General features: G+C 52.7%; 3 protein-coding genes across 6 annotated transcripts; 2 read left to right on the forward strand and 1 right to left on the reverse strand.

Annotated features, from left to right (window-relative positions):
• Nucleotides 1-4,421: 4,421 nt before the first annotated feature.
• Nucleotides 4,422-4,556, forward strand: LOC311184274 (uncharacterized protein; the record flags this gene model as incomplete). The annotated part of the gene is made up of 1 exon (XM_084254129.1): nt 4,422-4,556. One exon carries the CDS (start codon nt 4,422-4,424, stop codon nt 4,554-4,556), a length of 135 nt encoding a protein of 44 aa, XP_084110255.1.
• A 222-nt stretch (nt 4,557-4,778) lies between these two features.
• DIABLO (diablo IAP-binding mitochondrial protein) lies at nt 4,779-13,813 on the forward strand. Of its 4 annotated transcripts, none has more exons than XM_084253070.1 (6): nt 4,779-4,992; nt 5,619-5,745; nt 8,847-8,978; nt 9,697-9,807; nt 9,974-10,070; nt 13,521-13,813. In XM_084253070.1, the coding sequence occupies exons 1-6, from the start codon at nt 4,943-4,945 to the stop codon at nt 13,715-13,717; spliced, it is 714 nt and encodes a 237-aa protein (XP_084109196.1). In that variant the 5' UTR covers nt 4,779-4,942; the 3' UTR covers nt 13,718-13,813. The 4 variants fall into 4 exon arrangements, with proteins under 4 accessions (XP_084109196.1, XP_084109198.1, XP_084109197.1 ...); XM_084253072.1 differs by having other exon boundaries at nt 5,625-5,745; XM_084253071.1 differs by having other exon boundaries at nt 4,779-4,975; nt 5,602-5,745.
• Nucleotides 13,814-14,566: 753 nt separating this feature from the next.
• Nucleotides 14,567-15,640, reverse strand: B3GNT4 (UDP-GlcNAc:betaGal beta-1,3-N-acetylglucosaminyltransferase 4; the record flags this gene model as incomplete). Its single annotated transcript, XM_084253176.1, has 1 exon — nt 14,567-15,640. One exon carries the CDS (start codon nt 15,638-15,640, stop codon nt 14,567-14,569), a length of 1,074 nt encoding a protein of 357 aa, XP_084109302.1.
• Between the last annotated feature and the right edge of the window lie 957 nt (nt 15,641-16,597).

Raw genomic sequence — 16,597 nt, forward strand, 5'->3', positions numbered from 1 at the left:
ACTGTTCAAGAGACTTAACAAATGAACTGCATCATCAGCTGCCCCTTGAAGGGGAGATAGGAAGCCCCGTAGAGGAATAACAAGAGAACAGAGTTTCCTTTGGGGTCAGCATCTTAAATTATACTGTTTCCTCCTTTCTGCTTCTCTTTTATGTTCTTAATTTCCTAGAGGGAAATGAATAGAAGAGAATCAATGTGAGTAAAAGAAACACCAATTTCAATATCCTAAGCTCAGGTTTTTCATTAGAGACCTCTGGAATCTTGCTAAGCATGATGGGATGGCAAGCAGGCACTGGGGGTAACAAGGAAGATAAAAGGGCAAGCCCTCACCCTAGTAAGCAGTGCTGCGTTTCATACAGGGGCCAGAGTGCGTTCTCTCTGCAGCGCAGCGCCCGACACCTCTGCTGGCTTCTTACTCCCCCACTAATCTCTGCAAGGACAGCCTGACTTCTGCTTTTGATTCATCTGCTTCTATAAAGCAGGAGGATTGGTTACCTTCTTTCCCCAAAACAAAGTTCATCCTCTCTCTGATATGCTAAATCTGTGTGGGTCCCCCGCTTGTCCAGGGCTTCTTACATCAAGGACTGTATTCATTGGGGAGCACCTTTTCTTGCAGTGTAACCACCCGGTGACTCTTCCTAGGAATCCTAAGACATTTCATTGGGAGATGCCACCAATGAGGTTTGGGTTTTTGCCCATCGTGGGCCCCAACATCCTCCTGGTCCCTCTGTGAGCTGTGGCCACTTGCACCTTCAGCACCTTACAGCTGTCTCCCTGGTGACTGCAGCATGTGCTTCTGTCTGTGTTGCCTTTGTTTCGCCTAAAAACACTTCTGTGCAGTCCTGGTCAGGCGAGATTGGCCTGCCCTGGTACAGCACATTAGTGATCCAGCAGCCACATGCCACTGCTCCCACAGGGGATGTCCAGGCTGTGACAAAGAGGGGGAGGTTTGGTGAAGTTGGCAATCCTCACTTGTTCCCTGTCCCCTCCTACTCCAAGAAAGGGGCCAAAGTGATTCCTTCGCAGGCCTTACCCAAGTCTCCCGCTGGGGCTGGCGGTCAGTGTCCCTTCCCAGGTGTCAGTGTCCCTCCCCAGGTCTGTTGATAATTAGTAAGCACCCACATGTACTCCTCACTTTGCAGTGAAATTCTGTTAGCACCTGCATGTTCGGGTGAAAGGGAAATCCTGTTTTTTTACACTTAAGAATGAGAGGTGGAATAGGTAGGTAACATGTAAAAGACTTGCTTCTCATGGCTTCGCCCTTGACATTCAGTATTTGGAAATGTCTTAAAAGTAGTCCTGTTTTAGAAAATCCTTTTTCAAATACTTGTTATCCCAGGGAGATTAGTTTATCCTGGAAGGTCTCACAGTTGTCAGCCTCAGCCGCCTTGGAGAATGAAATTCCCCTTTTGCTCAGTGTTTCTGGCTCATGGGATTCAATTCAAGCCTGGTCAGGTCTCCTTGGCTGGGGTTTTTGTCCTGGGAACAGACACTCGGCTGTGTCTCATGTGTCCACATTCACTCGTGACTCTCTACTGGCTTGCTCAGAGCGTGGTTAGGTCTCAGCTCCTGAAAATGCATTCGGCAGAAGACTTAGAAACATCACTTGCTTCATTTGTATGAAAATAGAAAGTGGTGGATAATTATGTATTATACGCCTTTGTGTCAGTTCACCTAATACTTGAAGCAGTCTTTGTCTCCGAGGAGGAGGCCCTTACTGAGAGGCGCTATGTGAATGGTGCATTCATCCTTGGAGGGGGTGGATTGTTTACATCATGTCTGAACTTTTGTCTAGGTGGGTAGACAGTTCTGCTACCCCAGCGGCCCCACAACAAAGAAGTCTACGTAGATTTAAAAAAACCTACATAGGCTCTGTTTTGTGTCTTATTATAAACTTGGATTTTAGCCAACAGAGAAACACTTGAACTTTAACTGTGGAACAAGAGGGTAATGGAGTCAAGGGAGGATTTAAAACACATTTAATCCTTGGAGAGAACTGGGAAGTGAAGGTCTCCGTGAGAGTTCTAGTCCGTTCTAGCTCTGCTCTCCCTGGAAATGGATTGTGCTGGTCTGTCTTGTTCTCAGATGTATATTAAAGCTCAGCCTGTCACTAGAAGGAAGCGTCTTCAGGAGAGTTGAATTCAAGAACTACATAAAAAGAATGAGCTGAGTGTCCACAGCAGGCAGGAAGAGGGGCTATGAGAGCTGCGGCGGCAGTGCCGGCAGCGTGCAGACCCTAAGTGTGTAGGAGATTGAGACACTCGAGCTGATGCCCCAGTCAGATGGTGTTATGAGAAAGAGGGTGCCTTTTTGTCAGTCAAAAATTGACGAGAGTCACGTAAAACGTCTCATAGTTTTCTAGATGAATGCATGTGAACCTCGAGTCACATTTCTCAGCTTCAGTTACTCAGTTGCTCAGATAAACTGTCTCCAGATTAGGTGGTGACTGGAGGCTGCAAAGGCTGACCATGTGCACCTGCTGTGAGAGGCCATTTGAAGGATAGGATTTCAAGGGAACAGCCTCTTTGAATAACCTCATTTTCATCTATTGCTTCTTGTGGGACGAGGGTATAAATCCCGGTCATCCTTCCCGGGACACAGGGGCTCTTCAACGGGCCGTTCTCTGAGAGAGCAATTACTCCCGCCGGCTTCCTGGGCAGCCTGATAATGTTCCGCTCCTGTTTTCAGCCAGGCTCCGGCCAGGCACTGATTTGATAATAAGAGATCCTGATCAAATTAAGGAGCCATTTGCTTCTGGATGATGATATTGATAGAAAGGGCTGGTGTCCGCACTGCCTGCTTTTTAAAAGGTCAGGACACAGGCTTTAACTACAAACTACTACCCAAGAGCAAACCAGAGGCAGCATCAAGTTTGTGCTTTCTTCTCCGTCGCCGTCACCGCTGAGCAAGAGGCTGCTCAGTATCGGCTGAAATCCCAGCTGGCTTGTTTTGCCTCCTGTTTGGAGGGGTTGAAGCTGGGGGGCTCATTGGGGAGGCAACTGTATAATGACTCTCTAAACTGCTAAACTATAAATTCGAGTCAAGCGCTTTGGGGGCTCTTGGGTCACTAAGCTCCCGGCTCTCACACCCAAGCATCTTAGACTTGCATGTTCTTGAAGACAACAGTCTCTGCTCCAGTTAGACCTAGGTCCTAAGTGTGTGTGTGCCGTTTGTATGCTGGGTCTTCTCATCTGGAGCTTCGAGAGTAGTGTGGGGCCGCTCTCAGTGTGAGTTTGTTAGACAAGGATTTGGACATTATCCCATCTGCAGTGGTTAGAGAAGACAAGCAGGGGTGTGAAATACCCCCTGGAGTGCCATGTGCTCAGCCTAAATCAGGAGCTTTGCAGACAACCCGGAGCCCTGTGGGCTGCGGTGATGACACAGGCAGAGGGTGGGCAGGGCTACCAGTGCCCTGCTTGGCCTGGGATCAGCTGTGCGCAGCTCCCTGAGAGCCCAGGGACCACGTGGAGATTATGATTGGTCTCTAGACCACGCCTAGTTGATGAGTGCGGCAGCTGCCTGAAAATCCCTCAGCTCTGCTGAGATCACCAGAGTGTGCACAGCCTACCTTCAGACTCCCAGACCCAAGAGGAGCGGTGCTGTCGCGGTGGAGTGGTCCCCGAAACTTGGGTGAGTGGATTGGGGAAAGGGGTGCAAGTGGCTGGCATTGAGAGGAGTTGCTAGAGAGGGCAGCAGTGGAGGCAAAGGCTTATACTTGTTACCATCTGATTGTGTCTGTGGTGGACAATATTAGGGTTGGATCAGATGCCTCCAAACACCTTGGGGAAGGGGAGTCCAGCGTCAAATAGATGGCCGCCAGCTGGCACTCCTGCTCTGAAGGGCATTTCACACCATGTACCAGAGCTCCTCAGCTTAGGGTGGGGAATTACAGAGGGTCTGCGGTGAGTCTCCCGCCTTTCTCCCACCCCAATGGGTCTCTTCTCCCCTCCCAGGCAGCTCTGTTCAAGTGCAGCTTGAGTGATGGGAAGAGAAAGCTTTATTATATCCATTAGCAGTACTCACAGTATTAAAAATGCAGGAGGTGGGTGGGAAGGAGAGGGCGGGCGGTGGTGAAGACTAATGCAGCAGGCGAGGCTCTGGGAACAAACTTCTCTGAGCCCAGAGCAGATCAATGAGGGGAAGTTTTAGAATTCCCCGGTGTAAATGCGAAGAGAAAGCGCAGGAGGTCATTATGGAGAAAACCATCCCTTGGCGCCTCCTTAGCCTTAAAGTGTGTTGACTTTTTGAGGGCCAGGGCCTGGTCCCACCCCCTGTATCCACTCTGCCTGGAACAGTGCCTGGCTCGGAGCACGTGCTCGGCGACTCCTGCAGGCGGTCGGGCCCGGGCGGCTCCGTCGGCTGCGAGCTCAGGGTCTCCCGGCACCCCTGTCCCGCAGGTGCTGGGGCCTCGCGCGCAGGGCAATGCCGGCCTCGTCCGCCGTCCACGTGCTGCGGCTGCTGCGGGAGCTGCTGGCCTTCGTGCTGCTCAGCTACACGGTGCTCATCGGGGCGCTGCTGCTGGCCGGCTGGACCACCTACTTCCTGGTGCTGAAGTGACAGCGCCCCGCCCGCCCCGCCCGCCGGCCGCACCCGACGCCGCTCGGCCGCCTGTCCGGCCGGTCGCGCCCCCCCCCCCCAACGAGAGAGCTCGGCCTCCGGCCCGGGCGGGGCGGCCCCTCGCGACGCCGCCCGACCCCGGCTCCAGGGCCCCGGCCCGCTCCGCGCGCTCAGCCTCGGGACGGCCCCGCCCCGCGCGCCAGCTCCGGCGGTTGGGCGCTTAGCGCGGCCGTTACGGCCGTTAAACCCCGCCCCCTCCCCGCCTGCCCAATCCGGGCTGCGTCCTCGGGCGGGGGCGTGGCCATGGGGCGGCCAGAGGCGGCCGCGCCCCGCCCCCGCCTCGGCGTCACTTCCGGCGTGTGCGTCTGGCGTCCGCCCGCCGCGGAATGGCGGCTCTGAGGAGCTGGGTGTCGCGGAGCGTAGCTTCCTTCTTCAGGTACCGCCGCGGAGGGAGGTGACGCCGAGAGCACAGTAGCCGCCCGGCCACCGCGCGCGCCCTTCCTCGGCCGAGCGGCCCGCCCCTCTCCGCTGCCGAGGACGCCCGACTGCCCGGGGCCGCGGCCTCCCGCCCCTCGCCCGGCCCGGCCCGGCCCGCCTCCCCGGCCTGCCCGTTACCTCGGCTCCCGAGCCTCCGCCGGCCTGGCCTCCCGCGGGCCCCGTTGGCCCGGTGAGGTCACGGAGGAGCGCGGGGCGGGGCGGGCTTTGCACGGGAGCCCTCCGGCGCCGAGGGTCGGGGTGCGGGCTGGCCTGGCCGTCGGCCCCCGCGCCTCGGCGTCCGGCGCCGCCTGCGGGAGCGCGTCTCGCGGCCTGGGGCGCCCCGAGCCAGGCACCTGCGGAACGCCCCGGATCCCTCGCCGCCTTCCGCGCCGCCGCCCAGCCCTTCCGGCGGGTTGGGGTCTCCCCAGGGCCCCCTGCGCCCCGCGGCGCCCAGTCACCCGCCAGGCCCGGCCGGCGTGGTCTTGAGGCTCCTGTTTGGCCCCTGTTGGAATTCTCGGCCCCCGTGGTACGTTGGAGAGACGGCAGTGGGTGGCGGTGCCCAGTTCAGCCAGCCTGTGTTTCCAGGTACAGACAGTGCGTGCCGGTGGCCGCTCACTTCAGGAGGCGCTGCTTCTCGGAATTGATAAGACCATGGCGCAAAACGGTTGCAGTCGGAGTCGGTGTGACCCTGTGTGCGGTTCCTATCGCGCAGGTAAACTACTGCCCTGGCTCTGCGCGCCTTGGAGTGCCGTGCGAGGCCTTTTGAAGTCTCAGGTGCCCAGTGATGCATCAGCCAGGCTCTCAGCTTTACCCGCCGCTCCCGCCCGCAGCATGATGGTGTATTCTCCACGGGTGCCAGCCCCTTCTTTTCAGAGCTGAGCAAATATAGTCATGTTCCCATATGTGAAGTTGTTGTAGACCAACCCCAATACAAAACAGGGTGCCTGACTGTGGATCTGCTCAGGACATCATTTCTCCCTAACAAAGTTACTAAAACTATATAAAGGGGAAAGTTCTGTTCCCCACTCTGTCTCTGGTGAATCCTCTCTCTCTCTCTCTCACACACACACACCCCACCTCTGGCCTGTACCCCGGTTCTTGTATAAATAAATAATTTTAAAATCTTTAAAAAAATAAAGGCGAAAGGAGAGATCAGAACACATATAGTCTGCAATTCAACAGTTTACTACTTGTTAAGTGCCTACCATGAGAATGTAAGAACAAAACAGTTGCTATTCTCATAAAGCTTGGGGTGGGGCAAGCAGATAGGCATAATACAAAATGCTAGGTGATATGGGCTAATGCAGAAAACAAATAGGATAAGCAAATAGGGCTGCTGGGAGGTGGTGGGTTTGTTTTATGTAAGGAGGTCACAGAAAGCGGTTCTGAGAAGGTGATGTTTAAGTAAAGACATCAAATGACCTTGAGAGAATGAACCAAAATAATACCTCGGGGCAAGAGCTTGCCAGGTGGGAGGAACTCTCAAGTGCAAAGGCCAAGAAACAGGATATGTGTAATGAACAGCAAGGAGGTTAGTGTCGCTAGATTGGAGAGAGGAAGAGAGAAATAGATAATGTAAGAATTAGCTGAGGATCAAATCGTGTTTTGTGCTTTGTAGGCCATTGTAAAATTTTGGATTTTATTCTGAAAGTGAAACTGCAGAGGATTTTAACACAAGATTGTTACAAACTGACAAAAGTTTTTAAGGTTGCTGTGTGGAACCAGAAAGACCAGTAAGAAGCTGTTGCTCTAGGCCAGCATCAAGTGGAGTGGGCCGCAGTGGAAATGGGGAGAAAAGTCTGAGTGTGGTCAGGAGGTGCTGCTGCTGAATTAGATGAGTGTATATAACCTAGATTGCAATGTGGAAAAGACCTAAGCAACTAAATGAAATTGCTGTTTACTAGGCTGGAGAGGAGAGGGTTTAGAGGAGGAAACCAGTTTGGGGAATGTAGACAGATACGATTTTTAAAAAATCAGTGGCTGAGGGGCCTCCCCTGGTGGCGCAGTGGTTGAGTGCTGGGCTGTGAGGCTGCCCACAGCCTCTGCAGTGCCGGTTCAATCCCCGGCTGCCCGCGAGGGTCCCACCAAAAAAAAAAAATCAGTGGCTTTGCTTTACCAAGAAGAACTAAACAAGAACCCAGCTAAACCCGGTTTTGGCCAGTTAGTCCTTATACCTTATTTGTGTATTTATCACAAATATATTTCCAGCATCTTCTGAGGCTCACTTATGCACCCTCACCCTTTGTCTCACTTCAGCTGTCACCTCTGCATGTTGACCCATCTTTTTACCCCAAAACCCTTTATTGAACACCAGACCATTTTCAACCCAATTAGGATTAACCTTTTCTTCCTTCAAAACTTTTTTTGGGGGTTGTCGTTTCTCAGTTTGTAGTGTTCTTGAACCCGTTGCCTCAGTTCTGGGCCACATGACGGGACCCTCTAGTCGTTCTCCTGCAGGAGCCGCCATCCCATTTTTGTTTTATCATAAGCCTGCGGTGGCCCTCCGTCGTGTGTCCTGACAGCCAGCTCCCCCAGCACTCCCGTGCCCCGGCCAGTGCCCTCTCCCTGCTCCAGCTAGTGCTGTCTCCTGAACACACTTGTGTGCAACAAATGAATTTACCTTATTGTACCTTCCAACTCAGGAGCCCTGGTCTAGTCCCTCCTCTCTTAAAGCCCCTCCTGACATGCAACAACAGTTTGATCACTTATCAGTCAGCAAGTCATAGTGGAAAGGGCACATACAAACTTGGGATTAAGTTTAAGCTTGAGGTCTAAATGTGTCGCTTAATGGGAGAAAGTTAGAAAGTTAGTCGGAACAAATGGGGAAACAAGTGATAATACCTGGACAAGTGAATAATGCAGATTTTTATGTCAGTCAGCTTCTAGACTCAATTCACCCTGCCCCTTGTAGGCATTTTTTTTTTTAAAGATTTATTTATTTTTACAAGCACTGGGTACAGTCAGAAGTGCGGGAGGGTGAGAGGATTCGCCAGAGCGGTGGAACAGAACAGACAGACCGATGAAATAGACTGCTGAGGGGAGCAGTGGGCAGCAGGAGAGGTCTGCGCGCTATGTCGGACCCTCGCCGGTGGCCGGCTCGATCCCCGAGTGCTGCATAAGGCTGACGGGCAGCATCGCAACCCAGCGCTCAATCGTTGAGCCACCGGGACATTTAATTTTTTCGATTTGTTTCCAATTCTTTTTGGGAGGGGGGCGGAGGCGGGGTAAGGGAGAAGATTTATTGACACACACTAAGGGGAAGCTGCAGGCAAGAGGACAGGCCCGCTGTGCCCTGTGTGGGTTAGCTCCCTGGCTGGGGCTCGAACTCAGGCCACTGTGGCTTGATAGCACTGAGTCTTAACCCCTAGACTACCAGGGAGGCTCCGATAAGCCTAACTCTTGAAGCCTCTTCTAACCTGTTCTCACTCGCGTAAGTGATTGGCCACCTGGGCATGCGCCCCCCCCCCCCCCCCCCCCCCGCCAGTACAAGCACTAGCCACGGCTCTCAAAAGTCACTTAATTTCCCAGTTTCCCCTAGCCTTTCACATGCTGAAGCTTTTTGATGGATGGAGAGTACATCCCAAGCATTTAACACTGTGATAATGAATAACTCATGGTACTTTACTGGTTATATAAAGAAGTTTATTTGAATTATTTCGACATTGTCTTAGCTAAAATAAAGCTGAAAAAGTTAAAAAGCATAGAACAAATGCTGCTCAAGCCCCAGGCACCTGCACACTCTTTCACTTGTCTCTGTATGATGCAGTTCTTAAACTAAGATGAGAAGCTGAGTGGAAATGTTTTGTCTTTCAGAAATCAGAGCCTCATTCTCTTAGTAATGATGCACTAATGAGGAGAGCAGTGTCCTTGGTAACAGATAGCACCTCTACCTTTCTCTCTCAGACCACGTATGCTTTGATTGAAGCCATCACCGACTACACTAAGGTAAGTGTCCTCTAAGCTAAGTCTTGATCATCTAAACCAGGAGTTAGCAAACTGGCTCACAGATCAAATCCAGCTGATGCTTGTTTTTGTAGTTTTCCGAGCACACAACCAGGTTCATTCGATGATACGTTCCGTGACTACTTTCATCAATGGAATGGTTGCAGCAAACTCTGATTAAGCCTAAGGTGTTTACTCTGGCTCTTTACCAAAAAGGAGTTGGCTGAGACCTGATGTAAAGCACTGTATTTTAGACTTTTTCTGGGAACCCTTTTTAACTATGTCAGCCCATTGTATAAGATAGGGGAAGCAAGCTGATCAAGGTCAGTCAGGGTTAAAGGGATCCACAATCCACCAGCAGCACCAGAGTTATTCTGTGAGGACAGTTTGAAAACCACCATAATGTGGGTGACCACAATGATTTGAAAGTCCTACTTATGTGTTTACCTTTATTTCCCGGCAGCTTTACCTCTGTCAACCTTCTGAATTTTCCCTGTATATTTTGCTCTTTTGCCTTCTAAATTGCTGACAAGCTCTTAAAAACACAAGTTGACAAGGGGAGATACTCATGTCTTAGAACACCTTTACTTCATAGGACAGTTTAAATTCAGTGAGGCGGGACTGAAGAGCAGTTTCACTGTAATGGAACGTAATCTCATGAAGTTGTTTCACTAACCCTAATATATGTCACTTATTTACTCAGACTCGTTTATATTTGTAGGCTGTTTATACCTTGATTTCGCTGTACCGGCAATATACAAGTTTGCTGGGGAAGATGAACTCCCAGGAGGAGGATGAAGTGTGGCAGGTGATCATCGGCGCCAGAGTGGAGGTAAACAGAAAAGCAGCTGTTTCTGTCGCACTGCTCTTGCCCCGTCCCGTCGTGGCCCCCACAGCATTGCAGCTGGGCAGCCAGGAACTGTTCTCTCAATGTACTCATCTGAGTAAGTCCACTTAAGGTGCCTCACCTCTTCATGCTGTGTTTGGTTAATTTACAGATGACCTCAAAACAACAAGAATACTTGAAATTGGAAACCACTTGGATGACTGCAGTTGGTCTTTCAGAGATGGCAGCAGAAGCTGCCTACCAGACTGGTAAGTGGCATCTCCATAGTAAAACCCTGAACTTGGTTTTCATCTAGTTGTAAAATGAGGGACTTAGATAGTTTAAGGCCATAAGAAAATGTTTCCATTTCCAGTATATTAAACAACGCTTTATTTGCACAACAGGAAAAATAAACTTATAAACCAGACAGTAGAAGCTAGGTTGTCAATATCGAGAAAATGGAAGATGATAAAACTAATTTGGAAGTTTTCATTGCTTCCAAGTAGATTCTATTTTTTTTAAATAACCGGATAATTTTATGACCAGTCATGGAGTCGAGACCATTGATCTATGTGAAGCTTTTTGGATGGGTAGGAGCAGGGAGGCCCGGAATCTCAGTGACAAAGCCACTACCAGAACAGCTGTCACTGATTGAGTATGTGTCTGTCAGGCCTGATGGTAAACATTTCATATACTTTAAAGTAGGAGCTGTTGTCGTCATTCCCACTTTGCTGATGAAGATATTGGGGGACAGAGGTTAAGTAATTCACCCAAGATGCTATGTTATAGTAATAGCCCAGTGGGGTGTGGTCAGAGAGATCAAATTCTAAAGCTTTTGATCCTGATGGCCAGGGCTTCGGCCTCTTATTTGGGGACCCACATATAGAAAAGCAGTTATTAAAGTTAACCAAGATGTTTTTGAACATTACTCTCAATCACGTGGCCATGAGCCGAGTGGTTTATAATTAAATGTATTTTGAAGGAAACCTTAGGTTAACATCTTCCTGTATTGGTACCAAGCTAGGTAACTCACAGAAATTAGAGCTTAGGACCAGCTTTTACTAACCATTATGTTAAAATACTTTTAGCTTTGGTGCTGCAGGCCCCAGTCTGATAGAAGACTTTTTAGTCAAGCCTGAGGAATTAAAGATTCTGAAAACAAAGAGTGAAACAGTGGAAGTGTGAAAGTAGCGATATAGTGGCGCCACACCAGATGTGGGAGCAGAGTTTCCAGGTGTAATGAGCAGGGACACTGGCTGAGATGCTGCAGCAGCGCGAGCATCTCCGGCTACCTTTAGACTCACCTGTACAGGCTTATCTGTAGGAGGAGTTAGCATGTTCTGGAAAAGCAGGCATTCCCCAGAACAGAATGAATAAAGCACTGAAAAGAGATGTAATTTAAATGTGAGGATGAAGATGATATTGAGACAAAGTTTACCAACCATACATTCTTTCTGGATAACGAGTCTGAAGAAAAAAACTTTGTTTTGAAAGAACATTGCATAATACTAAATTTCAGGTGTGTGTCATTAAAAATCAACTTGTATATATACTATATTAAGTTCACCTTTAAAAATTCAGTTATCTTTTACCATACAATTTTACCCGATTTATTCACACCCCCCCCAAGAAAAATTAGCTTATAAAGATGCAACTGAGATACAATGTACAAGATTTAGTAACATTTGTCAGTAGTTTTGAAGGTTAAATTTTAGTTATTTATTTTAGAAGTAAAAGCTGTTAAACACCACAAAAAGAATTGGAAGGATCAAAGAAAACTTGATAAATTTTATTAAGGCAGAAAAGATTTAAAAGAAAGCCTGTTAATTTAAAAATCCAGAATAAAATCGGAATAAGTTTAAATATCAGTAATCACAGTAACTAAGAATAGATTAAGTGATACTTTTATATTGTGTTAAATTCTAGCCACAGCAGTTTACAGAGGCACACCTAAGAGAAAATGACCTAGGAAGGTTGAAGATTTTAAAGATTAAGCAAGCCATTAGCTACAAGCTATCCCCCAGAAATTGGCAGAGCAATGTCAGAATCAGCTGAAGGACCCAGGGGTCCTTTTTTCTCTTCTGGAGCTGTTGTCTGGAGGTGTTCAGAATGGTCCAGGATTGGACATTCTGTCGTAGGCTGTCCTACAGAAATAACTGTCTCCCCCGGCCCTGGTAAAATGGTTTACCTTGATACGAAGAAGGTTGGGAAAGCTCCACAATCCACATGTGATGTGTGCCCAGCATCAAGGATTTTGTGCTGTCAGACCTAAAGTTCTTATGAGGCATCTAAAAGGAAAAACCATGTCAGTAAGACCTCTGGCGTCTCCCCCTGTGCCGAGTGTCCCTGGGCAGGGGAAAGGGTGTTTTTGTATTAAAGAACAGATTATTGAAGGCACAGTGGAGTCAGAAAGCTAAATGAAAAAAATGAAGCTTTTTTGCATAAGTAAAAAGGGATGGAAGGAATGTTCAAAAAGACCTCAGTCATGAAATATGTAACAAGGCAAAACTGATACAAAGCTCTGAGGTCAAGACCAAAAAAATCAAAAGCTTAAGAGTTTGAAAAGAATGATTTTGGAATGTTTAACTGGAGAGATATATACTGGATATAGAATTTGCCCCAACTCAAAAATAAGTCTTCAGGTGGCCTCCCTGGTGGCGCAGGGGGTTAAGTCTCAGCACTGTGAAGCTATCAGCAGCCTCTGCAGCACAAGTTCTATCCCCCGCCAGGGAGCTACCCACACGGCGCAGCAGACCTCTCCTGTCTCCCCTCTGCTCCCCTCAGCAGTGTTTCAGTAGATCCGCCTGTTCTGCTCCCCACTCTGTCTCTGGTGGGTCCTCTCACCCCACACCTCTGGCCTACACCCCAGTTCTTGTAGGCATAAATAAGTAAAAAATCTTAAAAAAAAAAATACCATAGTTCATTCAACATGGGGGGAAAACTGTCAACAGCATCCACTACTTGAGATCTGCAGACTAAATCGTAACAGTATATGCCTAAAAACTGTACAATTATGAGTAGAGAATATTCTTAACATGGTAAAGGTTAAATAATCCAATTAGTAAGAAAGATGAAGGTCAGAAATTCAGAGAAAGATGCCTGCTCATCACCACCTTCCACCATTGCACTGGAGGTTCTCAATGTAGGGAGATTAAAAAAACCACCTGTTCTAGAAATGATTTCATAAAGTGTGCATATCTGTATAACAAAATGCACTAGTGGCGTGTAAAAGGAATCCTAGAACTCAGTTTTAAATGAAACAATTACAAAATATGTCCAGTATCTTTTATGTATTATGTAAGTTAACAGTAACACACTCTTTTCTGTGTGCCGTAGCCAGGTTAGCTATCTCTGAAGATCTGAGTAAGGTGATGAAAGAAACCTGAGAATTTTAATAGTGATCTTTTGTCAAAAAGAAACTGTATTAAGAAATTCATAAAGCATCTAGACCCAAAGCTAACTAAGCTTAGTAGCTACAAAATTGTGGGAATTATATTTCCTAATTATGATCGCCACAGAGAGGCGCAGGTAGACGCTGGGGTGTTCACCATAAAGAGGAAGGAAGCTGCAAACCGGGATGTGGACGTGGAGAAGGCTGGCGGGGGAGGGGCTTCAAGAGGGGCTCTGAGGACAAGCACAGGCCCTGGCCGCCTCACCTGTGTCCACTCGCCTCTCCTACCCTGTTCTTTGCTCAGCTTCATCGTCCTCTCCTTTCGCAGGAGCAGACCAGGCCTCTATAACTGCCAGGAATCATATTCAGCTGGTGAAATCGCAGGTGCAAGAAGTACGTCAGCTCTCCCAGAAAGCAGAAACCAAGTTGGCAGAAGCACAGACTGAAGAGCTCCGCCAGAAAGCACAGGAGGAAGTGGACGAGCGGGCTGAGCCAGAGCAGGAGGCTTATCTGCGCGAGGATTGAGGGCCGCGCCTCTGCCACGTTCCGGTGTGGGGAAAGCGAGGGTGGACGCAGCTTTCTCTGCGCGCGGAGAGGAGGCTGCGGGTCTCGTCCAGGGCCCATCGGGCCAGAGGCCTCTGTGCCGAGTGCCTGCCCCTCCCTGTGGTCTCCAGCTTGCGCTAGGCCTGTTTCTTAGCCATGGGCACTGCACCCCGTTTCACATTTCACCCCCCTCAGCTTCGCTGCCCTCTCATCCACTCTTCTGCCTTCCACCCGGAGCAGCTGACCAAGCTGGGTCAGGAGGAGGAGCCTCTTTTGTCATGCCCACAAGTTTAGTAGCTATTTAACTTTCGTTTTCCCTCTCACTCACCTTTTCCCATATGGTTTAGTGGCGGCTCCCTCCGGAGACAGGCGTTTCGGGGCGGGGAGGGGTGGCTGATCCCGTTAGATTTCTTTTTGTTCCTAACACCTCTGTCCTGACCGCAGCGCCCTGGAAGGACAGCTCAGGCCCAAGGAGCCAAAAGTCCTTTATTCACAGGGGGCTGGACAGAGTGTCCCTGGTGCTCTCAACAGGACTGACTTCCGCACAGCTCTCATTTCCTTCTTTGAGTTTATTGTATCTGAAGGAGAATTTTTTTTTGCATTTAAAAAGGAAAATGTGTGTTATTTTCTGGAGCCCGCTGCAGCCTCCGCTCCACCACCAGGCTGGGACAGCCCCAGGGCCCCGGGTGCGGCAGGCTTGTGTTTTTAATCAGCAGGGTTGGGGGGAGGGGACAGAGACGCGGCCGACTAGACGGCCAAGGGCCCACTGTCCCGGCTCCCAGTGTCCCGTCGAGACGGACGTCGGCACCGAGTCCCCTCTGAGGCTATTGCTCACTCTAGCCCTCGGCGCCCGGGCAGAGGGGCGGCTGCGCACTTGAGCCCCTCATCTGTCACCAGCGCCCACATGGTCCACATCTCCAGGGGGCTGAGGCGGTGCACCAGCAGGAGCCCTCTGTACAGGCAGGGGTCCCGGGGGTTCAGGGGCTGCTGTATCCCAAAGGTCTTGAAGCCAGCGTGGTGTAGGGGGCTCACCCCCAGCCGTCGCAGGCACATCCCCACGAAGACGTCATCGATGGGGAAGAGCTCAGCCTCCTCCACGGCTGTCTGGAGGCGCCGCATGGTGGCTCTGGACACGACGTAGCCTCCGCCCCCCGCATAGGGCGGGTAGTGGCGGGCCCTGTACATGGAGGGCGGGATGAAGTACTTGACCTTGGTGTTCCTGTTGGGCAGCGCCTGGCGGATGACATCTCCCGCCAGGAGGTCCTGGGCTGGGTCCCGGCCGTCTAGGAACTCCAGGACGTTGGGGACGTGGACGAAGACGTCGTCGTCTCCCTTCAGCATGAAGTGGGCCCGAGGGCACGCAGCTGCCACCCAGCGCTGCAGGTGCAGCTCCTTGAGCGTCAGGTTGAAGAAGTCCTCGGCAAAGTCCCACTGCAGGATGTCGTCGAACTCCCGGCTCTCGTAGGCCAGCAGCTCGGCCGGGGGTGCGGGGCCTGCCACCCCTAGGAGGAACAGCAGCTTCAGCCGCCGGCCTCTGGCCCAGCCCCCCGCGCGCCCCCAGGTGCTGCGGATGGCCGCGCGCCGCTCCACGTGGCCGGGCTGCGACTTGATGGCCAGAAGCAGAAAGGTGTCCTCGGCACAGGCCGAAGGCGCCAGCAAGGTGGCGAAGCTGCGGCAGTGGCGATAGGTCAGGAAGAGGCGGTGGCGGCCGGGCAGGGACGGGGAGGCGTTCGCCAGCGTGAGGTTGGGCGGGCACGGGCTGCGGCGCGGGCCCGGGGGCGCCCAGAAGGGCTGGGGGGCCGAGGAGCCCCCCGCCGGCGCGGCCGGCCTCTTCAGGAGGAGCAGGCAGCCGAGCAGCAGCACCGCGGCGCTGGACAGCACCGGCCAGCCCGGCCTGCGGAGCATGGCGCGTCCTGCAAGGAGAGCGGGCTGAGCGCGGGGGGCCGCCGCCCTGGCCCTGAGGCCGGGGTTCCCGCGCCGGCAGCTCCCCCGCCTCCTGGGGCTTTTCCACGCTGTCCGCCGACTCCCGGGGGGCAGAGGCCCGGACCCAGCGCCCCCAGGTTCGCTCTTCCCGAAAGCACCGGCCGGCGCTTTAACCAGGCGCTCCCGGGCCGGGCTTTGCCCAGCAGGCCCGGAGCCTTCGCGCCCGGCGCCAGCGCAGCTGCGCCTGCTGGGCTCATTCTCCGCCCCGAGCCCGGCCCCGGGGTTCCCACCTGAAGCCGAACCATTTCCAGAGTGCGTGGAGTTGGGGGGGGGCGTCGGGACAGCCCGGGAGCTGCCCTTGGGGAGCCTGCGCCCGCGGAACCAGGCAGCGCCGCGGGTGGGGGCGCCGGGCTCCGGGCTTCAGGGGAGAGCCAGCTGCAGGCCCGGGCTCCCCCGAGGCCCCCTCTCCCGCCCCCCACCCCGGCTCCGGCCTCCCCGCAGCCTCCACACGCTCTTCGGCGCCACCGCCCGCTGAGCCCGAGGCCTCCGGGCCCCGCGGCCCCCGCCGGAGCAGCTCTCGGCCGCCGCGCCGCCCCCGAGCCGGGGGTCCCGCCGCACTCAGGCCTCGGGCGCCAGGAGCTCGGGCCGCGCGGGCGGACGCGACGAGGCCGTGTGACCAGCGCCGCTCGGCGGCCCCGGGAGCGGGGAGGCGGCCGCAAGGGCGGGGGCCGGTGCCCGCCAGAGGGGCGCGGGGGCGAGGGAGGGCGCGGCCGGGGCAGGACCGCCGAGACGGGGCGCCGGCGCGAGGCGGCCGCGGGGGGCGCTGGCGGGGAGCGGCCACGGGGTGCGCTGGGGGGGCTGGCGGGGTGCAGGGGGTGCCTGGCTGGGAGGGGCGCCGCCGCTCCCCGGGCGACGGCGGGGGGCCGGGCACGCGCTCCG

Source organism: Talpa europaea (assembly GCF_964194135.1).
Source record: "Talpa europaea genome assembly, chromosome: 14".
Lineage (NCBI taxonomy): Eukaryota > Metazoa > Chordata > Mammalia > Eulipotyphla > Talpidae > Talpa > Talpa europaea.